At 50.4% G+C, this 14660-nt stretch overlaps 1 protein-coding gene across 1 annotated transcript in view; it reads right to left on the reverse strand.

Moving 5' to 3' along the window:
• The window catches only part of LOC119292450 (proteasome subunit beta type-2-like), a 79800-nt gene extending 65503 nt beyond the window's left edge, over nucleotides 1–14297 (reverse strand). Inside the window, exons 1-2 of the mRNA XM_037571288.1 lie at nucleotides 14097–14297; nucleotides 13949–14024 (exon numbers count right to left, since the gene is read on the reverse strand). Of these exons, the coding sequence (XP_037427185.1) occupies nucleotides 13949–14024; nucleotides 14097–14297 (277 nt within the window). The remainder of the gene's footprint in view (nucleotides 1–13948; nucleotides 14025–14096) is intronic.
• Between the last annotated feature and the right edge of the window lie 363 nt (nucleotides 14298–14660).

The following is a 14660-nucleotide window of genomic DNA, read 5'->3' on the forward strand; positions in this document are numbered from 1 at the left end:
TCGCTCGTCGTTGCGCTGCTCGCCTCTGGCGCCCCGCGCACATGCCAGCGCGCCTCCCCTCAGCTCCGGCCGGCCTCGCCGCGCCGCCCTGCACCGGCCACGGTCGCCGGTGCCGGACCACACGCCGTCCCCTTCCCCCCTGTCCGCGCGCTAAGGCGCCTGGCGCACGCGCCTGCACGACCGGGGCGAAGCCCAGTGCCCGCGCCCGTTAAGGCATTGACTCTATGACACGAGGGCCCCACAGCCCCAGAACAAAAAAAAGTAATAAAAATAAATAAATAAAAATGTCAATTAATTAATTAACTAAATTAATTAACTTAATTAATTCTGTTTAGACTAACCTAATCACTAGTTAAACTAATTAAACCTGTTTAATTATCCTTAGACAATGACATGTGGGACCGAGTGGTCTATTGACTAGTCAAAGTCCACAGTTGACTGTTGATGTCATGCTGACATCATGATGACGTGATAAAATGATTTTCGGTTTAATTAATTCTGTTAATTCTAAAAATGACATAAAACTTTAAAAATTAATACAAAATAATCCGTAACTCGGATGAAAATACTTTGTACATGAAAGTTGCTCAGAACGACGAGACGAACCCGGATACGTAGCCCGTTCGTCCACCACACACCCCTAACATATCAAACCCGCAACTTTCTCCCTCCGGTTCATCTGTCAGAAAACACGAAACACCGGGAATACTTTCCCGGATGTTTTCCCCCCTTCACCGGTATCACCTACTACCGCGTTAGGGCACACCGAACACCGCATATTGCCTTGTTATATTTTGTGATGCTTTGTTTGCTCTGTATTCATTATTTCTTCCCCCTCTTCTCTCCGGTAGACTACGAGACCGACGTTGCTGCTGACCAGTTCGACTACGGAGTTGACGACCCCTCTCTCTTGCCGGAGCAACCAGGCAAGCCTCCCCTTTGATCACCAGATATCGCCTACTCTTCTCTATACTGCTTGCATTAGAGTAGTGTAGCATGTTACTTCTTTCCATTAATCCTATTCTGATGCATAGCCTGTCATTGCTGCTACAGTCATTGATACCTTACCCGCAATCCTAAATGCTTAGTATAGGATGCTAGTGTTCCATCAGTGGCCCTACACTCTTGTCTGTCTGCCATGCTATACTACTGGGTTGTGATCACTTCGGGAGGTGATCACGGGCATATACTATATACTTTACACTGTTACATTACCTGTGATACTGTACGGAGTTGGGGGCTGAAGGGGCAGGTGGCTCCATCCAGGTAGTGGTGGGCCTGAGTTCCCGACGGCCCCCGACTGTTACTTTGTGGCGGAGCGACAGGGCAGGTTGAGACCGCCTAGGAGAGAGGTGGGCCTGGCCCTGTTCGGCGTTCACGGACACTTAACACGCTTAACGAGATCTTGGTATTTGATTTGAGTTGGCTACGAGCCTATACGCCCTAACCATCTACGCGGGAGTAGTTATGGGTATCCCGACGTCGTGGTATCAGCCGAAGCACTTCAGACGTCAGTGACGGAGCGGCGCGCGCCGAATTGGACTGGAACGCCACTAGGCTAGGTCTGCTTTCGGCCGCCCTCGCAACGTGCAGGTGTGCTATGGGCGATGGGCCCAGACCCCTGTGCGCTTAGGTTTAGACCGGCGTGCTGGCCTCTCTGTTTTGCCTAGGTGGGGCTGCGACGTGTTGATCTTCCGCGGCCGGGCATGACCCAGGAAAGTGTGTCCGGCCAAATGGGATCAAGCGTGTTGGGTTATGTGGTGCACCCCTGCAGGGAAGTTAATCTATTTGAATAGCCGTGATCTTCGGTAACAGGACGACTTGGAGTTGTACCTTGACCTTATGACAACTAGAACCGGATACTTAATAAAACACACCCTTCCAAGTTCCACAGACAACCCGGTGATCGCTTTTCTACAGGGCGACGAGAGGAGGATCGCCGGGTAGGGTTATGCTATGCGATGCTACTTGGAGATGCTGCTTGGAGATGCTACTTGAAGATGCTACTTGGGGGACTTCAATCTACTCTCTTCTACATGCTGCAAGACGGAGGCTGCCAGAAGCGTAGTCTTCGACAAGATTAGCTATCCCCCTCTTATTCTGGCATTCTGCAGTTCAGTCCACCGATATGGCCCTTTACACATATACCCATGCATATGTAGTGTAGCTCCTTGCTTGCGAGTACTTTGGATGAGTACTCACGGTTGCTTTTCTCCCTCTTTTCCCCTTTCCCTTCTACCTGGTTGTCGCAACCAGATGCTGGAGCCCTAGAGCCAGACGCCACCGTCGATGATGATTCCTACTACACTGGAGGTGCCTACTACTACGTGCAGGCCGCTAACGACGACCTGGAGTAGTTTAGGAGGATCCCAGGCAGGAGGCCTGCGCCTCTTTCGATCAGTATCCCAGTTTGTGCTAGCCTTCTTAAGGCAAACTTGTTTAACTTATGTCTGTACTCAGATATTGTTGCTTCCGCTGACTCGTCTATGATCGAGCACTTGTATTCGAGCCCTCAAGGCCCCTGGCTTGTATTATGATGCTTGTATGACTTATTTATGTTTTAGAGTTGTGTTGTGATATCTTCCCGTGAGTCCCTGGTCTTGATCGTACACATTTGCGTGCATGATTAGTGTACGATTGAATCGGGGGCGTCACATTGCAGGTGCCTTATAGTGAGTGTTTTCTGTCATCCAGTCCAACACCCATGAGTTCACATCTTCAGCATTGCCAGTGATGTGCAGCGTCGCATAGAATTGAAGAATGAGTTTTTCATTCCAATCACAGATATCAGTGCAGAAATTGAGCAATCCAGCATCATGAATAGCAGCGAGGACTAGTGTGAAGCAAGGTAGTGATTCCATATCAACACGAGGAATATGTGCATGGTCGAAGACTTTGTCTTTGTTGAAGAGCACTGAAGAATAGAAATTTGCTTGGCTGGCAGTCTAGAAGCGCTTCCTCCTCAGGCGAGCAGAGTCATAAGGATTGTAATCAGTGAAGAATACATGCTCGTTGAAGAAAGCGTCAGCCTTGAATTTCGGAGTCTTGGAGAATGGATTCTTCGGCTGTGGCTGAGAAGTATGTGTTATTTGAAGAATAACTTTAGGAATGTCAATCTCCGAAGCCGCAGGCTGAGGAATATCAGCTTTTGCTTCAGTAGCAGCCTGGGCCTCCATTTCTTCATCATCTCTTTCATCATCACTAGTGACTGGAATCTCTTCATGAAACAAAGGAGTTGTATGAATTTCATCAGAGCCCATAAGAATTTCAGTGGGTATAGGGGACTGAGGAGTTTGCTGTAGGGGTGTGAACATTGGAGAGTTGGGGTGCTGACTTTCCCAAAAGTCATCATTCATGACAGGTGTGGTGCTCCCAATGTCCACATCCTCATCCACTTCCATTTCTTCAATGCCGGCCTCTTCAGCTGTGAACTGAGGCATTGGCGATGGTACCAGGGGAGTTCAAGTGATAACATCAACATCAATTTCTTCATCCATCTGCTCTGTGGAAGCAGCAGGGGGATCTTCTTTAGCAGATTCTTCAGGAATATGAAATTCTTCACCAAAAGGAACAAGGTCCTTTGATGGCATGTGTCGGTGTCAAAACCGGAGGATCTCGGGGAGGGGGTCCCGAACTGTGCGTCTGGGCGGATGGTAACAGGAGACAAGGGACACGACGTTTTTATCCAGGTTCGGGCCCTCTCGATGGAGGTAAAACCCTACTCCTGCTTGATTAATATTGATGATATGGGTAGTACAAGAGTAGATCCACCACGAGATCGGAGTGGCTAAACCCTAGAAGCTAGCCTATGGTATGATTGTTGTTCGTCCTACGGACTAAAACTCTCCGGTTTATATAGACACCGGAGAGGGCTAGGGTTTCACAGAGTCGGTTATAATGGGAGGAGATCTTCATATCGTATCGCCAAGCTTGCCTTCCACGCCAAGGAAAGTCCCATCCGGACACGGGACGGAGTCTTCAATCTTGTATCTTCATAGTCCAGGAGTCCGGCCAAAGGTCTGAGTCCGGCTAGCCGGACACCCCCTAATCCAGGACTCCCTCAGTAGCCCCCGAACCAGGCTTCAATGACGTCGAGTCCGGCGCGCAAGTTGTCTTAGGCATTGTAAGGCGGGTTCTCCTTCAAATTCCTTGTATCCGTCGAATAGTGTCCGGCTTCTAGTGCGTGCTGTCCTCCTTGACTTCTGTGCCCCATAATGACCATCTTCCACGCGTCAAACGAATGCGAAAAAGCCAGGGGATTTTCTTTTCACTTACCCCCCTGGTTGCATTAATGAGCCGCCCATAAAAGAGACGGGGATATAGATCCAATTCACACCATCTTCCCTCTGCGAGTCTTCATCAGAGCGTCTCTAACAGAGATCCATTCCACCATGGTCAGTCAGTGCCGCTCCTCCTCTCGCGCCTCCAGCCCTCGGCCCGGGGATTGGGGGCGGTGCTCCGTCCCGCATAGCGAGTTACTAGTGCTTCAATCGAAGGGGCTCCTCCCCCCAGCATATATGGTCCCAGTTCGAGCCGAGATTGCTGCTTATAACGGCGGAGAGCAGGCGGAGGGCATTCCCAATCCCTCTCAAGGAGAGCGGGTATGTTTAGTCCCTTATTTGATGAGAGGACTTGGGTTTCCAATTCATCCGTTTCTCCGAGGGTTGCTAGAGTTCTACGGCCTCCAACTACATAACCTCACGCCCGCCTCCATTTCGCACATCGCGGGCTTCGTGGCCCTCTGCGAGCTGTTCTTGGGTGTTGAGGCCCATTTCGCGCTGTGGAAGAGGTTGTTTTGCCTTGTGCCCCATTCTCAGGAGGGGTCTATTTATCAGGTGGGCGGAGCCGAACTATGGCGCATCGCCGGGACCGGATATCTATCCGGCACCCCAAAGAGGGCGTCCGAAGACTGGCCCTCGGACTCGTTTTATATAGATGGCGTCCCCCTGCCGGACCCTGTACGGATCGACCTCCCCGATTTCAATAACGCCCCGTTGAAAAAGCGCCTGAGTTGGCGCCCGCGGAACCCTCAGAGGGAAGCTGACAGGGACGTCCTGTACCTGATGAGCCGGATAAGGTTATTGGCTCATTCCAGACTGATCATGATCAAGGTCATGGACATATGCATTACGCGAGGGGTGCAGCCGCTTCAATACAGAGGCCACCCCATGTGGGATTTCAACGGGGAGGATGACGCTACCCGGTGCAGTCGCAAGGGGCCAGATTTGGCCGCCACTTTAACGAGAATCTTATCCGCTTTATATAAGGGGGAAGAGGAAGAATTCCTCCGTGTCAACCCGGAAGGCGGATTCTCCATGTACAATCCACCTAGTTGGGTGAGCGGACACTGTCACTTGCCCATCTGCTTTTGAAATTCCCGTGGTTGAGTACTTAGTGTAGTAATGTTTAAACACAGGAGCTGCGCCAGGCTGTGAAGGAAATAAACAACACTGCTCCACAACCCGAGGACCCGGAACGGTCCCTCGATCCGGACTCCCAAGAAGATCCGGACTTATGCGTGGAGTTGATTGATGGAGTATTTCATCAATTGAGTAAGGGTAACTCCTTAGTGGCCATTACGGTCGACTATCCCGGACTACTTCCAGCCTCCAAGGTAATTAAGACCGAAGTCCCAGTATTCTCATGCTTTATCTTGCACGCCGTATACTAACAGCGTTTCGCAGGGTAAATCCTTGAGGCGGAAGGCCGAGCCCACGGCGGGAAGCCAACAAGGGCCACTGAAGCCAGGCGGGTCAAAAAGAAGTGCGGACCAGATCGAGATTCCGGCGCAACGGTATGGCGTGCAAATTTAACGCCTAGGGTTTATGCCCTTGAGTCCTACTAATGCTCATGATTTTTTTTAGAAAGAAGAGAGCCCGTCGGACTATGTCTGCCGGCCAAGGTTCGAGGCCGGGTCCGGAAGCGGAGGCGGACACGGGACGCGCCTCGGGCGCTCCTCCGACAGAGGATGCCGACGGGCTATCTGCCACCAATTCAGAGGTGGAGAGTGCCCTGAACCACAGGCGTCGCCGGACTGTTCTTCGTGAAGCGTGTTTTTCCCCGGAGGTGTTGGACGCCTTTAATACAGGAGATGCGTATCTCCGTGCTGCTCAAAATGGTCTAGCCAGAGCCAGGGAGCAGTATGTGAAAGACATACAGGTGAGTAGAATTGAAGGTTATATATGTCAGTAGCCCCTGAGACTTGAAACAGTGAAGATAACTGTTTGAAGGATCATGTGTTATGCAGTGTCTTACAAAGAAGAATACGCAATTGTCCCAGGAGCTCGAAGAGTGCAAGGCCTAGCTCGAGGCCGCATTAGCCTCTTCAGAAAATGTCACGGGGGCGCCCGCAGGTAATATATACTTCGAAAGATACTTCCGTTTTAAAATGCGGCAGGCGTGCAACCCTGACGATAATAATGCAGATGAGGCCGGAGTAAATGCGGACAGGCAACAACTCCTACGCCAACTAAAGGCTGGCGAGAGCGTGCTGACAAGGGTGAGGCAAGAGAAGAACAAGCTTCAAGATGCCAATACCCAGCTGGGCGAGGAACTGAAAGATGTTCGCATTCAGTTGTCTTCTACCGTGAAGGAGAATTGGCGACTTCGACGCGGCATTTTTAGTAAGTGCTTGAACGAATCTTCAAAAAAAGAATTCGGCGAGGAAGTCGATTAACAGAGCTATGTCTGTAGGTCTGCTGACGGGTCGTCCTGCGGAGGAAATGCCTGGTTCAACGGGAGACCTTCTTCCCAAGCTGTTGCAACTACACGAACGAGTTCGGCAGACAATGCAAAGCGTCATCCAGGCTATGTGGACATCCCTCTCCATGCCCGAAGGCCTTGAGGAGCTTACAAAGAAGCTGGAGGGAGTGCGGCAGCGCTTCCGGTTGTGGAAGATATCGGCTTGCCGTCAAGGTGCCAGGGAGGCCTGGGCCATGGTGAAGACTCGGTACACGAAGGCTGACCCAAACCACATGGCCGAGGTCGGCCCTATAGGTCCGGACGGAAAGGAGATACCAGTCAGCTTAGCATATGGCCAGGTGGAGCTGGCTGCAAAGTATTCCCAACAGGACTGTAAATTAGACCGCCTGTTGGATGGTATTGAAGCCGAATATGCCGAGTGGGAATGACTCTGTAAAAATGACATAAAAAATGTCTTCTAGCCGGATTGTAGATCGTTTGTCATTGCGGACCTTTTTGCTTCGACCTCTGGACCCTATAGACCGGAGTGTTTCCGAATACCCTCTCGATTATGTAAGAACCGGGGCATGCATGGAGACAAGGCGTAGGGGTCATAAGTGCTTTAGCAGACAAGTGCCCAACTAGTTATGTTATATTACATGGTTAGTAAGAAACATCTTCGAGGGAGAATAGTTCCGTTAGGGGTTCCTTTCCCTGGGAGGCATGCCCTAAAGTGCATGTCCGAACTGCCATAAAGGGCAGAAAAGCATCTGGGGGCAAATGAATAAATACGAAAGATCATCTTTTAGTTCACCAAACCGAATATTCCCTTAAGAACGCTAGCTTTCGGCTTCACGCAGTCTGAGGTACACATTCGGCTGACCCGACAGTAACAATCGCAGAGGTGCTCCCTTTACCACCTAGCCGAACGAACGGGAACGTAGGGGTAAGCACAGGAGCCAGGCAACCCAGCTTGGCCAAAACTTAAGTCATATCGATGCATATAATGGTGTATAAAAGGTTCATGCGGAAGCATCACACATGTTTTGGGCATGAGGCCCGTTTTATATAAACTTGTTGGTAAAGAAGCCCCCAGGTATTATGAGCGCAGGTAGCGCGTCGGGTTTGTGCGAACAATGCACAAGCAAGCCCCTAAGGGCTTGTTAGAAAAAGGGGGTAGGGAGAAGGAACAAAATCCCGGACTGCCAATAAAAAAATAAAAAATAAAACAAAGGGATGGAGGAAGGAAACGAACATGGAGTCTGGCGCTAGGCGTAGTACCTTCGTAGGCGTGATGCGTTCCATGGGTTCGGCTCGAGTCGGTTATCCGATGCGTTTCGCAGACGGTATGCTCCGCCGGTCAGTACTTGGTCGATTATGAAGGGGCCCTACCATTTGGGCTTTAATTTATCCTTTTTCTTGTCCGGCAGGCGTAGAACTAGTTCGCGAACGTTATAGGTTTTGGCCCGTACTTCTCTGCTTTGGTATCTTCGAGCCTGCTGTTGATAGAATGCAGAACGAGCTTTTGCCACGTCGCGCTCCTCTTCCAATGCATCCAAGCTGTCCTGCCGATTGAGCTCGGCTTCTCTTTCTTCGTACATGCGCACTCTAGGTGAGTCATGGATTATGTCGCATGGCAGTACTGCCTCTGCGCCGTATACCATAAAAAATGGTGTGAATCCGGTAGTGCGATTTGGCGTGGTCCGCAGCCCCCAGAGTACGGAGTCAAGCTCCTCTACCCAGTGCGTGTTAGATTCCTTGAGGGATCGCACTAGTCTGGGTTTGATGCCGCTCATAATGAGACCGTTGTCCCGTTCGACTTGACCGTTAGTTTGAGGGTGATAGACTGAAGCATAGTCGAGCTTGATGCCCATGTTTTTGCACCAAAGTTTGACTTCATCGGTCGTGAAGTTTGTGCCATTGTCGGTTATGATGCTATTGGGGACGCCGTAACGATGTACTACCCCGGATATGAAGTCTATCACTGGTCCGGATTCGGCCGTCTTTACAGGCTTGGCTTCTATCCATTTGGTGAATTTGTCCACCATGACCAGTAGATATTTTTGCTTGTGGGTTCCTCCTTTAAGGGGTCCGACCATGTTAAGCCCCCAGACCGCGAAAGGCCAGGTAATGGGTATAGTTTGTAGGGCGGTAGGCGGCATGTGGCTTTGGTTGGCGAATAACTGGCAACCAACACATCGTTGCACTAAGTCTTGAGCGTCTGCCCGGGTCGTTGGCCAATAAAATCTGGTACGGAAGGCCTTGCTTACAAGGGCCCGGGCTGCGGCATGGTGCCCGCCAAGTCCGGCATGAATTTCAGCCAAAAGGTCTCGCCCTTCCTCTTCGGAGATACACCTTTGAAGGACTCCAGTTGTGCTTTTCTTGTAAAGTTCTCCCTCGTGGACTTTGTAGGCTTTAGATCGCCGCACTATGCAGCGGGCCTCGTTTTGATCCTCGGGAAGTTCCTGCCTAGTTAGGTAGGCTAGGAATGGTTCTGTCCAAGGGGCAATCACTGCCATTATTGCGTGAGCTGACAATGTTGTTTCGTTGGTGGAGCCCCCGTCTGTGTCAGAATGTTCGGTGAGGGGCGGTGTAGCTGTGTCCGGGCTATTGTTTCCGGATTCTCCTTCCCATGATACGGATGGCTTGAACAGCCTTTCTAGGAAGATGTTGGGAGGGACGGCCTCGCGCTTAGCGCCAATGCGTGCCAACACGTCTGTTGCCTGGTTATTTTCCCGGGCTATGTGATGAAATTCAAGCCCCTCAAACCGAGATGGCATCTTTAAGATGGCGTTGCGGTAAGCTGCCATTTTCGGATCCTTGGCATTGAAGTCTCCATTTATTTGGGATATTGCGAGGTTTGAATCCCTGCGGACCTCTAGGTGCTGAATGCCCATGGAGACTGCCATCCGGAGGCCATGTAAAAGGGCCTCGTATTCGGCTGTGTTGTTGGAATCCGTGTACATTATCTGAAGTACGTATTGGACTGTGTCTCCGGTTGGGGACGTCAGAATGAGGCCAGCCCCCAGGCCAGCCAACATTTTGGAGCCGTCGAAGTGCATGATCCAGTTGGAGTATGCGCCGTACTCTTTAGGGAGTTCGGCTTCGGTCCATTCGGCGATGAAGTCGGCCAAAACCTGCGACTTAATAGCTCGCCTTGGTTTGTAGGTTATGTCGAACGGGAGGAGCTCGATGGCCCATTTGGCAATCCGGCCCGTTGCGTCGCGGTTGTTTATAATATCATTAAGGGGTACTTCGGATGCCACTGTTATGGAGCACTCTCGAAAGTAGTGTCGCAGCTTCCGGGATGCCATGAACACCACGTACGCTATCTTTTGGTAATGCGGGTACCGTGACTTGCATGGAGTTAGTACAATGGACACGTAGTACACTGGTTTTTGGAGGGGGAACTTGTGTCCGTCCGCTTCTCGTTCGACGACGAGCACCGCGCTTACAACTTGATGGGTTGCCGCGATGTATAATAGCATTGGTTCGCCTGTGTTGGGCGCGGCCAGGACCAGATTTGTTGCCAGTATGGCTTTTATTTCTTCGAGTCCGGCTGTGGCGGCATCCGTCCACTCGAAGTGGTCGGTGCGCCGCAGGAGGCGGTAGAGGGGTAATGCCTTTTCTCCTAAGCGGGAGATAAAGCGGCTTAGAGCCGCCACACATCCTGTCAGTTTTTGTATCTGTTTGAGGTCCTTTGGGGTATCCAATTGTGACAGAGCTCGAATCTTGGCTGGGTTTGCTTCAATTCCTCTACCGGATATGATGAAGCCCAAGAGCTTTCCGGCCGGTACGCCGAAAACGCATTTTTTTCGGGTTGAGCTTGATGTCATATGTTCGGAGATTGTCGAACGTGAGCGTCAAGTCGTCTACTAGAGTATCGACGTGTTTTGTTTTGACGACCACGTCGTCTACGTATGCTTCAGCTGTTTTGCCGATCTGGTTTGCCAGACATGTCTGAATCATGCGCTGATATGTTGCGCCAGTGTTTTTGAGCCCGAAGGGCATCGTGTTGAAGCAGAATGGGTCGTATGGGGTGATGAATGCCGTTGCAGCTTGGTCTGACTCTGCCATCTTGATTTGATGGTAGCCAGAGTATGCATCGAGGAAACACAATGAGTCGTGTCCTGCGGTGGCGTCAATGATTTGATCAATTCGGGGGAGTGGGAAAGGGTCCTTTGGACAGGCCTTATTTAGGTCTTTGAAATCGACACATAGGCGCCAAGATTTGTCCTTCTTTGGTACCATCACCAGGTTTGCTAGCCAGTCCGGATGTTTTATGTCTCTGATGAATCCGGCTTCCAGCAGTTTTGCTAGCTCCTCTCCCATGGCTTGTCTCTTGGGCTCGGAAAAACGTCGTAGAGTCTGCTTGATGGGTTTAAACCCTTTTAGGATGTTCAGGCTGTGCTCAGCCAGCCTGCGTGGGATTCCTGGCATATCTGAGGGGTGCCAGGCGAAAATGTCCCAATTTTCTCGTAGGAAGTATCTGAGTGCGGCGTCTACATCGGGTTTTAGTTGCGCCCCGATGGAGGCCGTTTTTGTAGGGTCCGTTGGATGGACTTGGAATTTGACTATTTCGTCCGCTGGTTTAAAAGAGGTGGACTTGGATCTCTTGTCTAGTATCACGTCGTCCCTGTCCACTGTAGAGCGCAACACCGTTAATTCCTCGGCCGCTAGGGCCTCGGATAATGCCTCCAGGGCCAGTGCGGCTATCTTGTTTTCAGCGCGGAGGCTATGTCCGGATCACTTGCGAGAGTGATAATTCCGTTGGGTCCGGGCATTTTGAGCTTCATGTACCCGTAGTGGGGTATGGCTTGGAAAATTGTAAATGCTTCTCGCCCTAGCAGAGCGTGCTATCCGCTGCTGAACGGGGCCACTTGAAACATGACTTCCTCGGATCTGTAATTATCCGGCGTGCCGAACACCACATCCAGTGTGATTTTTCCTGAACAGCACGCTTCCCGACTTGTAATTATTCCCCTAAAAGTTGTGTTGCTTCGCTCAATGCGGCTCCAGTCAATTTCCATTTTTCGCAGGGTTTCCTCGTAGACGAGGTTGAGTCCGCTGCCGCCGTCCATGAGTACCTTTGTGAGTCGGAAGCCGTCCACTATCGGACTAAGGACCAATGCGGCTGGTGCTCGGGCTGTCCGGAATTTAGGTTCGTCACTGGCATTAAAGGTGATAGCCGTGTCACTGCATGGGTTTATTGTTGCCACTTGGTAGACTTCGGCAAGGTTGCGGAGCGTTCATTTCCTTGCATTGTTTGATGTGAAGGTCTCGAAGACTGTCGACACCGTACTGGGGAGGTATTCTTCGGGTGCTGGAGTTAAAAGCTCCTCGCCACTGCGGGCCACCTGCCGTAGTATCCAACAAGCTCTAAGGTTGTGCGTTGGTGTGGCTTCCCCTGAATTATGAATTTTACAGGGTCCATTGAGCCATCCTTCCAATACGGTCCCGTACCCTGTAGAGGGTTTTTGTTTTTTGATGTTTGGTTCAGATGCCTGGCGATAATGCGCTCTTTTGTTTTGGACTCGTGTTACATTCGGGGCCGGATTGTCCCAAAATTTATCTTCGGTTTTCCGAACGCTTTCAGTCGCACAGTACTTTCGTACTATGGATGTCAAGTCGGCGAATCGTGTAATTTCGCGGCGACTTATGGCGTTGAGGATTCCGATGTCCGTGCAATTGTAGCAGAAGAGGGAAATTGCTTCTTTCTCACGGCAGTCCTTTATCCTGTTCATAACCAGGAGGATCTGGCCCAGTAGTGGTGTACTGTTTCTCCGGGCTCTTGCCATATTAGGGATAAATCCCGTATAGTTGGGTGGGCCGGTGGAGTTAAATCCGGAACCCTGCCCGATGTAAGATTCAGGGGCCCGGCGGTTTCCGAATTCGGAAGCTTGCTTTCTTGGATATTATTCAATGAATCGGGCCTGTTGTCTGACTTTAGGTTCAGGGTTTGGGCGACATCCTCCCCTCCACGGATGTCCGTCTTGGAGGGATCAGGAATCCGGACACATCTGGTCCTTAGGGCGGGTGAAGACTTGCCGCATTGTTCTTCCACCACTTCGACGTGATGGGTAATCTAGGGAGAGTCAATCTCTCTCTGATCGGGTTTAAGCCCAATCTGGTCGTAATCAGTAGCGACTCCTAGGGCCGCGATGCGATCCAAGAGCTCGTTCAGGGAGAGGAGCTCTATCGGATCTAACTTCTCGGCAAGCTCCGTGCAGATGTGAAGATTGCTTTCGGTGGCCTGAGAGGTCATCGTTGGCGCGGCGGCCGGACAGGCGGTCATCAAAAACCTGCCTAGCCGGAGAGTTTGGCCGACAGTCCTTTAGCAACGACGCCGTATTTTAAAGACGGGATGCGGCATCCTTCCTTGTGGTGACGACACAGCGGAACTCTCAATGAAAGCACCAATGTCAGTGTCAAAACTGGCGGATCTCGGGTAGGGGGTCCCGAATTGTGCGTCTAGGCGGATGGTAATAGGAGACAAGGGACACGATGTTTTTACCCAGGTTCGGGCCCTCTCGATGGAGGTAAAACCCTACTCCTGCTTGATTAATATTGATGATATGGGTAGTACAAGAGTAGATCTACCACGAGATTGGAGTGGCTAAACCCTAGAAGCTAGCCTATGGTATGATTGTTGTTCGTCCTACGGACTAAAACTCTCCGGTTTATATAGACACCGGAGAAGGCTAGGGTTACATAGAGTCAGTTACAATGGGAGGAGATCTTCATATCGTATCGCCAAGCTTGCCTTCCACGCCAAGGAAAGTCCCATTCGGACACGGGACGGAGTCTTGAATCTTGTATCTTCATAGTTCAGGAGTCCGGCCAAAGGTCTGAGTCCGGCTAGCCGGACACCCCCTAATCCAGGACTCCCTCAGCATGCTTGAGAGAGGAACAACATCAACCGGGTTCTCAATTGAGCTTGTCAAAATCTTCGCCTTCTTCGGAGCAGAAGATTCTGAGGAAATAGATGCTTTCCTTTTCTTTAGAGCATCTTGCTCCATAGCCTTTGTTTTCTTCACTTCAAGTGCAAAAGGAAGAATTGGAGAAGGTGTTGGCATTAGCACAGGAGGAGTAGAGGAAATTGGTTCAGTTTCTTCAGGCACAACTGATGTAGTTGGCCTTTCTTGAGCAATTTCTTCAGGCACAGCTTCAGATTCTTCAGCTATCCTGACTTGTTCTTCGGGCGCAACACTAGTGGTTGCCCTGGCAGTTTCATCAGTGACTGGAATTTCTTCAGCAGTCCTGGTACTTGCAGTTTCATCAGCAGCCTGATTTTCATCAACGGTGCTGGCATTTCCTTCAGTTGCCTGGGCAGATGCTTCAGCCTGAGGAATCTCAATATGCGATGAATCAGCAACATTGGAGGTGAATTTCTTCGTCAGTTTGATAAACCTGACTTTGGCTCCCAGCCACTCTGCTTTGTAAGCTTCAAATTCATCACTGAGCTTCTTGATCTCAGCTTGCAGAGTGAGGAGATGTTCAGGTGAAAGTTTGAGAACATTATCCTTCAGATAACGCTGTTTCTTGTACTGTGCTTTCTTAGCAATTCTGGCATGATCATATTTCCACTTTTCTTCAGTTATGAACGCTGTCAACATGTGACTTTGTCCAGGAGTGAGGCCCAGCTCTGGGAGAGGAGTGTTTGGATCTTTATACCAGAGGTCAATGAAATCTAGGATCTTCTTCGGATCCAATAGAAGGGGCGTGATACGTCCATTTTGCATCATGCTTTTATATCAATATTTATTGAATTATGGACTGTCATTACACATCATATCTCAATACTTATGGCTATTCTCTCTTATTTTACAAGGTTTACCATGAAGAGGGAGAATGCTGGCAGCTGGAATTCTGGCTGGAAAAGGAGCAAACATTGGAAACCTATTCTGCACAACTCCAAAAGTCATGAAACTCCACGAAACAACGTTTTGGATTTATTAAGAATTTATGAGCAAAAGAAA

Source organism: Triticum dicoccoides, chromosome 4B (genome assembly GCF_002162155.2).
Source record: "Triticum dicoccoides isolate Atlit2015 ecotype Zavitan chromosome 4B, WEW_v2.0, whole genome shotgun sequence".
Classification (NCBI taxonomy): domain Eukaryota; kingdom Viridiplantae; phylum Streptophyta; class Magnoliopsida; order Poales; family Poaceae; genus Triticum; species Triticum dicoccoides.